The 12,158-nt window shown below is 42.0% G+C and overlaps 1 protein-coding gene across 11 annotated transcripts in view; it reads left to right on the top strand.

Moving 5' to 3' along the window:
* The window catches only part of ABLIM2 (actin binding LIM protein family member 2), a 222,021-nt gene that overhangs the window by 129,455 nt on the left and 80,408 nt on the right, over nt 1-12,158 (top strand). For all 11 annotated transcript variants that reach the window (XM_024208347.1, XM_024208353.1, XM_024208355.1 and 8 more), the window contains 2 exons: nt 3,870-3,957; nt 6,693-6,751. In XM_024208347.1, coding sequence (XP_024064115.1) covers nt 3,870-3,957; nt 6,693-6,751 — 147 coding nt within the window. The remainder of the gene's footprint in view (nt 1-3,869; nt 3,958-6,692; nt 6,752-12,158) is intronic.

Raw genomic sequence — 12,158 nt, 5'->3', positions numbered from 1 at the left:
CCAACCTCCCAAGGGAAATGGTCCTTTTTTTTTTTTTTTTTTTTTTTGGCCTTTAAATCCCAACTTTAGGTTTTTCTGATTTAATTTCTGTGTCCATCTATGCTTCTATCCATGGACACAAACAAGCAATATTAGACCTAAAGGCCTGATACTAAGTGCTGAGTGCCCTCAGTCCCTAGGGTTACAGGAGTCACTCAGCATTTTGCAAGATGGAGCACTAAAAAAGAAATAGAAGGTCTCATTAGTGCAGCTTTAGTGACCTCCATCGGCCAATTTATTATTGTATATTTGTGTATATACAAAGTTCTATTTTTTTGTTATAAAAAGTATAACATTAAAAGAAATAAAAATATCTGAACTGAAAAAAGCTCAACATCTATTATCAGATATTGTGATACAATACAGATGAAATAAAAGACAGAATTGACCTTCGTTCAATAGCTAAGTGATACATGTAATGTCAGTACTCTGCTTATATTAGTGTTTTCTCCAGATGACATTGTTCAACAAAAAGGCCTACCATCTGACAGTGCCATTGTCTTTTACACCTGATTCATTCTATGGCTTTAATTGTCATTTTGCGTCAGGAAACATATTTTTAAGGGCTGTTATTGCACCTCAGAGTTATAGTAACTCTCTTCTATAGACACAAGTCTCCCAAACATTTCAGTAGCACCTCCCTTATCAGTGTTGAAGTAATTCTCCCATATCCGCTGAAAGGATCCAAAGCATCCAGTAAATGGATTGTTTTCTTTCTTAGCACCAGTGTTACACATCTGTATGGCAATAGGTTTTCATGGGTTAAACAAGTCCTACATTAGCGAAGTGAAAAACAGAGACTCTTTAAACTTGAGTCAGACCCCAGTATTGAGTAGTGAGAGAGCAACTACTGGACCAAGATTATGCTTTGTGGTGTAAACCTTTGCTGAACCCTTTGACTTTGTCAGTCATAAGTAATCAGGCAGATCCTCCACATAGTCACAGTTACATTTCTAACAGCATGCCATTATTAGCATTGATTAATTACTATTGTCTGGGTGCTGACAGTTTGTTCATCACTGCACAAAACAAAGACTTGCAGACCAAATTCTATACGAACTTAGAGTTGTAGTACAGTACTGTAGAAACACTTTAACAGCAACAATACTTGACACTAATTGTATTAGTTTTTAACCACACTTTTCCAAGGAAACAGGATATGAAACACTTTACATAGAGCCAAATCATGCACTCACTCCTAATTCAGACAAAACTCCTTCTGAACTCATACTTGACTCCAGTAGTGTTTTGCCTGAGTCAGGTCTGCAGTACTTGATGCATAATATTACATGTGGTCCATGGCAACACCTTTTTTTATGCTAGTAGTTCATTTGGTCAAAGGGGGTGAAATCTGGCCCCACTTAAATCAATGGGAGTTTTGACATTGATTTCACTGAGGCCAAGATTTTATACAAATAAGACCATAAGAATGGCCATACTGGGTCAGACCAATGAGACGCCTAGCCCGGTATCCTGTCGTCCGACAGTGGCCAGTGCAGATGCTTCAGAGGGAATGAACAGAAGAAGGAAATTGAGTGATCCATCCCTTGTTGTCCAGTGCCAGCTTCTGTCAGTCATAGAATCATAGACTTTAAGGTCAGAAGGGACCATTATGATCATCTAGTCTGACCTCCTGCACAACGCAGGCTACAGAATCTCACCCACCCACTCCAGTATCAAACCTGTGTCTGAGCCATTGAAGTCCTCAAATCATGGTTTAAAGACTTCAAGTTGCAGAGAATCTTCCAGCAAGTGACCCGTGCCCCACGCTGCAGAGGAAGGCGAAAAACCCCCAGGGCCTCTGCCAATCTGCCCTGGAGGAAAATTCCTTCCCGACCCCAAATATGGCCATCAGCTAAACGCTGAGCATTTGGGCAAGACTCACCATCCAGACACCCAGGAAAGAATTCTCTGTAGTAACTCAGATCCCACCCCATCTAACATCCCATCACAGGCCATTGGGCATATTTACCGCTAATAGTCAAAGACCAATCTCATTATACCATCCCCTCCATAAGCTTACCAAGCTTAGTCTTGAAGCCAGATATGTCTTTTGCCCACACTACTCCCCTTGGAAGGCTGTTCCAGAACTTCACTCCTCTGATGGTTAGAAACCTTCGTCTAATTTCAAGTCTAAACTTCCTGATGGCCAGTTTATATCCATTTGTTCTTGTGTCCATATTGGTATTGAGCTTAAATAATTTCTCTCCCTCCCTGGTATTTATTTCTCTGATATATTTGTAGAGAGCAGTCATATCTCCCCTCAGCCTTCTTTTGGTTAGGCTAAACAAGCCAAGCTCTTTGAGTCTCCTGTCATAAGACAGGTTTTCCATTCCTCGGATCATCCTAGTAGCCCTTCTCTGTACCTGTTCCAGTTTGAATTCATCCTTCTTAAACATGGGAGACCAGAACTGCACACAGTATTCCAGATGAGGTCTCACCAGTGCCTTGTATAACAGTACTAACGCCTCCTTATCTCTACTGGAAATACCTCGCCTGATACATCCCAAGACCGCATTAGCTTTTTTCACAGCCATATCGCATTGGCGGCTCATAGTCATCCTGTGATCAACCAATACTCCTAGGTCCTTCTCCTCCTCTGTTACTTCCAACTGATGCTTCCCCAGCTTATAACAATAATTCTTGTCAGAGGTTTAGGGACACTCAGAGCATGAGATTGCATCCCTGACCACCTTGACTAATAGCCATTGATGGACCTGTCCTCTGCAAACGTATCTAGTTCTTTTTTGAACCCAGGTACACTTTTGACCTTCAGAACATCCCCTGGCATGGAGTTCCACAGGTTGATTGTGTGTTGTATGAAGAAGTACTGTCTTTTGTTTGTTTTAACCCTGCTGACTATTAATTTCATTGGGTGACCCCTGGTTCTTGTGTTACATGAAGAGTGATAACATTTCTCTCTTCACTTCTTCCATACTACTCATGATTTTATAGACCTCTATCATATACCCCTTTGGTCATCTCTTTTCTAAACTGAATAGTTCGGTCTTTTTAATATCTCCTCATATGTAAGCTGTTCCATATCCCGAATCATTTTGTTGCCCTTCTCTGTACCTTTTCCAATTCTAAGATATCTTTTTTGAGATGGGGTGACCAGAACTGCACATAGTATTCAAGGTGTGGATGGACCATGGATTTATATAGTGGAATTATGATAATTTCTGTCTTATTATCTATCACTTTCCTGATGGTTTGTTACAGTCTGTTAGCTTTTTTGTGAAGAGATTAACTGAGCAGATGGGGGAACAGTGGGGAGGGGGTTGGGGTGTGGGGTGCAAGAAGGGTTCGGAGTGCGGGCTCCAGCCCGGAGCCGCTTACCTGGAGCAGCTCCGGGGTGGCAGCAGCGCACAGCGGGGCTAAGACAGGCTCCCTGTCTGCCCTGGCCCCACGCCGCACTGCTCCCAGAAGCGTCTGGCACCACGTCCCTGCGGCCCCTCGGGGAGGGAGGGCAGAGGGCTCCATGCACTGCCCTGCGGGTATCTCCCTTGAAACTCCCATTGGCCGCAGCTTCCCGTTCCCAGCCAATAGGAGCTGCGGGGGGCGGTGCCTGGAGGTGAAGGCAGTGCACGGAGCCCTCTGCCCTTCCTCACCCAGGGGCCGCAGGGACGTGGTGCCAGCCTCTTCCAGCAGCGGCGCAGGGCCCGCGGCGCCATGAGGTGGCAATCTACAGTTTGAAAGAAAATACCATGTAATAAAATATTTTCTTCAAAAACTTAATATGACATCTGAAGGTGTAATCACTGAATAAGCTGCAGTGCTGTCTGGAGTTAGCATTATCCATAATAACCTTTTTTTTTTTTTCCCAACAGGCCGGAGAAAAACATTATCACCCAGCTTGTGCACGATGTGTCAGATGCAGTCAGATGTTTGCAGAAGGAGAAGAAATGTATCTACAAAGTAAACAAACAAAAGTTATTATTAGTATTGATCCTTAATGTATTTATTAAAACAATATCTGCTGCATTTATAAGACAGCCACCTTTAGCATAAGCATCTGGGCACAGCCTCTCTTTCTTGGCAAAACAGAAAGAGAAACTAAATGGGCAGAGGGAACTAGCAAGTTGATGTACTAACCTAAGATTAATGTTTTTTACCCAGCTCTGTTCTATAACCTGCAAGTATCAGTAGTACACTTAAATCATTCTTTGTGTTCATTCTTTAAACAGAGAAAATTAGACACTACCTACATAAGATTTGCTGTTATGTTATTTAAAATCACTATTCTATTGTCACATTGATTTAGAGCAAATTATAGTAGTTCACTGAGTGCCAAATGTGATCCATGACTTTACTCACTACAGAAGCCAGGGAATGTTGTGATTCCTTGGTTAATGGGAAGCCAGTTTGCTCAGCAGTAAGAGGAATCTGTGAAATCCAATAACAAATCAATGCTAAAACCAGTCTTGGAGATGATCCCAAGCCACAAATTTTGAATTTAGATTTCAAACACTCAGAAGTTCAGTTGTGTCTGGATTCAAGGTTTCAGTTTAATCCATTATAAAGATATTACAAGATGGACGTTTGCTAATTTTTGTTCTAAGTTCTGATTCAAACACTCCCAAAATTCAGAGTTTTGCTTTTGGACCCAGCTTATTTTCTGCAGTTACTGATATATTCAGTATAGTTATTAGTATACTGCTTACCTCTAAATTCTGAACATACTGACGTTATGTTTGACTTTTCAGATTTTTCTTTGTTTTTGACTCTTAAGTTTCTGTGCTAATTTTCTCTTTCTCCCTCCCTTTCTCTTTGTTGCATATATGTTTATCTTATTTAAATTGTAATTTTCACCCCCATAGACACCCAGCCCTCCCTCTGAAAATGCCCTTCATGAAACAGCACTGAACAGTTTTACCAGCTCCATTTCCTTAACCTGGAATACCACAAAAATACTTTCTCAACAATATTTCAATGATCTTCATGCCCAGAAACTCTGTGAAAGTCACATGATTGTAACAGCATTGCTGCCTATTGGTATTTGGAACATAAATATAAATCAACCCTGATATCTTGTTCCCAAATTGTTAATTTAATGTAGCCAAATTCAGGTGAAATATTCCAGACCAACTGTGGTGCGTAGGGACACAAGATTGTCCTATCTTGGAAACATCATTGACTTGGACTCTGAACATATATATTACTATTACTGTGCTACTGTTTATAAAACAGAGGATTCTTCATAAGTAACACAGCAGCACTTCATATTATCCTTATTTGAGATACTGAATTTGGGCTGTAGTCTGTTTTCTTAAGGAAGCTCACTCATGCTGACATTTAATTGAAACATTTGCACCCTTTTGATGATGTATAGGTGATTTGTTGTTTTTGTATATATCAAGCAAATTGCTCTGGTTCAAATGGTCCATTCTCCTGTTCCCTGCAGATGAAGCTTTTCCATTTTTCTGTTTGATAATGTTATATGTTATATTGCTAGTTTAGTTATTGCTCAGAGGAAAGCCCCACACACTTATTTAGCTAAAAGAAAAAGACCATAACAGTCTAGCATCTTGTGTTAACTTCATGGACATTGTTTTTAAATTTAAATTCTCAAGGTAGAACTATGCTCTTCTTTGAAGCTTGATTGCTAATGTGTTCCAAAGTAAGGCTACTTTGTGTTGTTTTTTTCTAATGTCTACTGTACCATAGCCCTCTGGTTTTAATGTATTATATTTCTAGGCTTGCTTCATTCTATATTTGTTTCCTATTCTCTTTGCCTTATACCTGTGATACTCAAACTGCAGCTTGGGAGCCGCAAGTGGCTGTTTAATGTGTCTCCTGCAGCTCTTTGCAACACATGATATTAAAACACTGTGTGATTTAATTATTAACCAATCAGGATGTTTTATTATTTTATTAATCAATCCAAGTTATCAACTTGCACTAAATTAACTTGTTTGCTGTGAATATATGTGTATATATATATATATATATATATATATATATATATATATATATATATATAAACTAAATATGTCCCATCATACTGTTTAAATATTAATAGTACTATAGTAAATGAAACAATGAATTCACACTACTGTGGCTCTTTTGGGTAATGTTGATTGATAATTTGGCCTCTGAACCACTGAGGTCTGAGTATCACTGCCTTATACAATCTCTCTGAATTAATTTAGTGTGGTAGTATTTAACTTATGTCCCACTTATAAGTAGGGAATGCAAGATGAATGTTAATTTCATGAGGAATTAAGATAGCAGGCCAGATTATCAACTAATGTAAATCAGCATAAATCTATAGAACCATGGCATTTTACACCAGCTAAGAATCTAGACCAAAGTATGTACATTATTCCAAGGATAATGAGGGACATAAAGAGTTTTTTGTTTGTTTTGATGGGTAGGGGGTTGTTATAGCTTAAAGAGTTTTCAAAGAATTAAAAAAACAGCTAAGACTGTTTAATGATTTCTGAGTATCCCAAAGTTGTCATATTTTGACTTAGAAACCATGGGTGAAATCCTAGCCCTGTTGAAGTTAACGGCAAAACTTGCACTGACTTCAGTGGGGCCAGTATTTCACCCCGGTTTCTATGATTACTGGAGATCAGTGTTCTGCCCTTCACGCTGAAAGCTGCATTTTACAGGACAGAATTCACCAGAGTGCTGGCTTTTATTTTCAGGTACTTCCATTTGGCATCCAGCCTGTAGACAGGCAGCCAAGACTGAAGAAAAAAGCAAGGTAAATGATGCATCTTTTAATCCAGTTTTAATGTGTTACGTTGTCTTACTATTCTACTGGCCACTGAGATTATTAACCACGGTAACTTTAACTGACAATACGGTTGGTGCAGTAGTAATTTAGAGTCTGTATTTTAGCTAGTCAGTGATTAAACCTATCCTTTAAGGAAATTCTTGGTCTGAAGTATATGAATAAACTCTGTCATTAGATTAGGATGTAATGAAAGATTAGTGCACCAGCAGCCTCTCTTTTTAGATGGCTTTAAATAAAACGTCATTGGAATCCCACTATATTTTCCTTACATAAAAATCTCTTTGTAGCACCTTTTTTTTGCTATTTTTAGAGCTGCCATACTTACTCAACCTAATTTAACCTCTGATATTAAATAAATACTAACTAAGATGATTTGTGTGGTGGAAAGGGGATGATTTCTGTGTGTGTGTGTAGTGGAAAGAAGGAGGAGTTCTGGGAATCTTAATAATTACAAGGACAGTTGATGGATGAGCTGACACTGGAAAATGGAAAATTAATCAATAATTAGGGACATGGTCTGTCTCAACTAGTGGGAGTGAGACACCACCGTCTTGCTTAATGGAGTGATGCCAAATGTGGGGTCTTTTGGATTGTTTTCTCTAGATGCATCAAGTGGTGGTCTTGTTTGAAAGAGCTTTGATTTGGCTTGAAAAAAGTTATATTCCAAATGCGTGGAACAGGACAGGACAGAATTCAGGGCAGCAACTATGAAAGGAGATGCTTACACATCTGGTGTGTTAGCAATTACATCTCTGACTGAAGTACAGCTTTGAAAAACATTATTTTCGGCTTCATCCTAAAAGATCACGGCCCCATGTATTGTACCCATGTATTTAGAAGGGGTAAATGATTGCTCTGATCCATCATTTTTGGAGAGCTCTGAACTCAAGTGAGTGTTTAAAATGTAAAATAGCCAATTAACCTTTTGCCTCATAAATTTCAGTCAATAGCAAGTGATATTTCAGGATAGAAAACAAAAGAAAAAATATGTCCAAATTACCTTTTTTGACAACTGAGTATTTTAGTTGGTATAAGTGCTGTTGATTCAGCATAACAGTATATCCTACATTTTCAGACTTGCACAGCATTTTACTCTCAGTTCATTCAGAATTTGCTGGGCTAAAACTCCATGCAACATTTTGAAAATGTAGAGATGGATAAATTTAGGAATGGGATTATATGATGGGGGCGCCTGTGATAGCAGGGAACTGCATTGCTTACACAGGATGTCATTCCAGTCATATGTTCCTATGTAGTTAACTAATTTTTCCTCTTTAAAAGAAGGACAGTAGACACTGTTGTGCTGGCCTGGTGCTAGCTGGGCTTCCCCCTAAGGCACAGAAAACACCCTCTTGGGACATTGTTTAAAGACTGACACATTAGCCACACATCTCTCAAGAGCTATGCAAGTGCCCCTAATCTTGAGCAGAGTGAAAGAGGCTCTCTGTGCGTAAACGTTATAAAAGTCAGGGGGAGTTTTGCTTCAGTAAGAAATACAGAACCTGGCCAAAAAGCTGTTCAGCACTAATTATCTCTCATTTACTTTGCTTTTTGTTTTAATTTACCAGCGCCTTTTTATATAAGAGAAACAAAAGAGAAGGATGGAATTTTATAAAGGGTAGTGGTGAATCGTTAGCACAGCTTGTGACGGTGACTGTGTGGGATGTGGCAATTGATTGACATTCTAGTAGATGAAGGAGAGCATCAGGGTGATAGTTTTAAAAGAATGGTTATTTTCTATGTACTGAGCATGATGAATGTATGAGAAGAAGGCAGAAAGAGTAGTCTCAGAGGGGTAGCCATGTTAGTCTGTATCCACAAAAACAACGAGGAGTCTGGTGGCACCTTAAAGACTGACAGATTTATTGGGCATCAGCTTTCATGGGTAAAAAAACACTTCTTCAGATGCATCTGAAGAAAGAGTGGGTGGACGCATGCTCCAGGGCTTTAGAGATGAAGGAGTGGAGGGGAAAAGGTTGGGGAGAAACAGGTGGAGCTGAGGGATACTTTTGTCATCTAAGAGATATAAGAACAAGCTTGCAAGCAGATGGGAAGGAGCCAGAAGAAAAAGAAAAATTGCAAATAAGGAAGAGGAAGGATAAGAGTCATCACAGGAGGGGGCGGGGTTGAAGGCTGGTGGGTAGGCGAGTGGGCAGAATGCTGGAAGAAGGGACCAAAAAAGTCAAGCGTAGAGAGGAGCAGAAAGTAAAAGGTTATAATAGCATCGACTAAGAGGAGTGAGTTTTGGGGGAGAGAAGTGGAGGCTAAAAGTGACAAATCAGAGCTTGATAGAGAAGAGATTGCAAGAGAAGTAATGGACAATGCAGAGAGCAAGGGAAGCCTGTGTGAGCAGATATTGATCAGAGAGAGGGAAAATGGAGATGGGCGAGCACAGTATTGAGTAAAGAGCGGGTGACAGGAGTGACTGAATCAGCAAGTAGAATTAACAGCATTGGAAGGAAATCTACCAGGATTGTGCCTCAATATGAGGAGCCAGAGGTTGCCTGCAAAAGAAGGTGCCTAGTTGAGTTTTATTACATATATTCAGCCCAATTTGTTTTGCTCTTAATTTAGTCACTAAAACAAGCAGATTTGCCTATGTACACACAGACAGGGGCTTCATTCAGAGCTCACTGAAGTCAATCAGAGTCTGTCCATTTGACCTCAAAGGAATTTGGATCAGGCACCTGTTGCATGCTTAACTGCTTTTCCGATTAGAACTGAACTTTAAACTCTGCTGTATTGGAGCTTAAGCAAAAACCTAAAGGCAGTTGTGGTAAGAGGAGGCTGTTGAGAAACTTTCAAATACAGAATTGTACTGCCACTATTATAGGGTCTTCTATGTCACCACACTCTCCAAACATTATCTAATAATACTCTGCTTACATACTTGATTTTAGAGTCTTTTTAGCCATGCAATGGAAATACCCAGTGACGCACACCCTTGTGCTGATGTCCTGGTGAGACAGGGCTTTCAGTGTAAATTTAAAAAATAAACAGGGGGATGAAACTTCTCTAAAGCATCTCATAGATCAGCCAGATATTCCAAAATAGATTGATTGTTTCTTTTTTATATAACTGTTTGTTTAGTGACCCATTACTCACACTGAATAGTGCCTCACTCGACAAGTTGTCCCAAAGTAATGGGACTACTTGTGGAATGAGGTACTACTAAGGCCTGGTCTACACTAGGAGTTTATGTCGAATTTAGCGCCGTTACATCGAATTAACTCTGCACCCGTCCACACCACGAAGCTATTTAGTTCGACATAGAGGTCTCTTAAATTCGACTTCTGTTCTCCTCCCCAACGAGGGGAGTAGCGCTAAATTCGACATGGCCATGTCGAATTAGGCTAGGTGTGGATGGAAATCGACGCTAATAGCTCCGGGAGCTATCCCACAGTGCACCACTCTGTTGACGCTCTGGACAGCAGTCCGAGCTCGGATGCTCTGACCAGCCACACAGGAAAAGCCCCGGGAAAATTTGAATTCCTTTTCCTGTCTGGGCAGTTTGAATCTCATTTCCTGTTTGGACATCGTGGCGAGCTCAGCAGCACTGGCAATGATGCAGAGCTCTCCAGCAGAGATGGCCGTGCAATCTCAGACTAGAAAGAGGGCCCCAGCATGGACTGATCGGGAAGTCTTGGATCTGATCGCTGTGTGGGGCGATGAGTCCGTGCTTTCCGAGCTGCGCTCCAAAAGACGGAATGCAAAGATCTATGAGAAGATCTCTAAAGCCATGGCAGAGAGAGGATACAGCCGGGATGCAACGCAGTGCCGCGTGAAAATCAAGGAGCTGAGACAAGGCTACCAGAAGACCAAAGAGGCAAACGGACGCTCCGGATCCCAGCCCCAGACATCCCGTTTCTACGAGGCACTGCATTCCATCCTAGGTGCGGCCGCCACCACTACCCCACCACTGACCGTGGACTCTGAGGATGGGATATTGTCGACGGCCGGTTCCTCGGACATGTTAGCGGACGGGGAAGATGAGGAAGGAGATGAGGAGGACGAGGCAGTCGACAGCGCTTACAACGCTGATTTCCCCGACAGCCAGGATCTCTTCATCACCCTTACAGAGATCCCCTACCAACCGTCCCCAGCCGTTAACCCGGACACAGAATCAGGGGAAGGATCAGCCAGTAAGTGTTTTAAACATGTAAACATTTATTTTTCACAGAACAGGAATATTAAGAATGGGTTTTTCATGATTACTTTGCCCTAGGCGCTTAACTGTTCACTCCCTGGCAGTGCAACTACTTAAAAAAATCTAACAATGTCCGGTGTAGCATGATTGTTCTGCCCAAGCCGTTCTACTGTTTAGTCCCTGCCAGTGCAGCTACAGTAAAATCCGGTCTATATGTCCGGGGATAGAGCTGAAATCCTCCATTGACATCTCCATGAAGCTCTCCTGGAGGTAATTGGAAAGCCTTTGCATCAGGTTCCTGGGGAGAGCGGCCTTATTGGGTCCTCCGTAGTAGGAAACATTTCCGCGCCAGGAGAGAAACAAGTACTCCGGGATCATTGCCCTGCAGAGCATGGCGGCATATGGCCCTGGTCTTTGCAGGCTTTCCCGAAGCATCCTTTCTTTTTCCGTCTCGGAAATCCTCATCAGAGTGATGTCGCTCATGATGACCTGCTTTGAATTAGGTAGGGGAATGTTAGTATTGGGACTGCTTGCCTGTTCCTTTACAGAACTGTAACCGGTGGTTTACAGCCACGCGGTGGATGCGGGAGAGGGGCAGCATACAGGGATCTTTCCCTGGGACAGCCGCGAGGGGGTGGGACAGGGGCAGAGTTCATGCTTGCCGGATTGCTGGCAGCAGGGACTGGCATTGCTTTCAATGTGAAAGGAGGCCAGTGCAACTATCAAAGTTTTAAGCAGCCACAAGTCTACGGCTTACCATGTTGGCCTGCTACACAAATTCCGGTGTACTGCCCCGCTTCTCTGATCTGCACTGCAAGACCCCAGGCAATGAATGCGAGGGCCGAAAATTCGACCTTGTCCTGAGTGCGCATGTGATAGGTGCTGTGCATGGTCTTGTTCACAGAGAAAGACTATGTTCTTTGTTCACAACGAAATTTATCTTTCTGAGGAATTCACTCCCTTTTTCCCATTCCCACAGCTGCGACTGTCTCACAACCTAGCCTGGCATCACACTCCCAGAGGCTAGCGCAGATGAGGCATAGGAAGAAGAGGACACGGGAGGACATGTTCTCGGAACTTATGGGCTGCTCCCAAGGCCAGGCAGCCCAGCAGACACAGTGGAGGGAGAACTTGTCCCAAATGCACAGATCACACATGGAACGGGAGGAGAGGTGGCGGCAGGAAGACCAGCAGGCGACTCAAACGCTGCTTGGACTAATGAGGGAG

This window comes from Terrapene carolina, unplaced genomic scaffold (assembly GCF_002925995.2).
Source record: "Terrapene carolina triunguis isolate 2854851 unplaced genomic scaffold, T_m_triunguis-2.0 Scaffold66, whole genome shotgun sequence".
Taxonomy (NCBI): Eukaryota; Metazoa; Chordata; order Testudines; family Emydidae; genus Terrapene; species Terrapene triunguis.
Note: the sequence above shows the minus strand (reverse complement) of the source record. Positions and strands in the feature narration are given on the sequence as shown.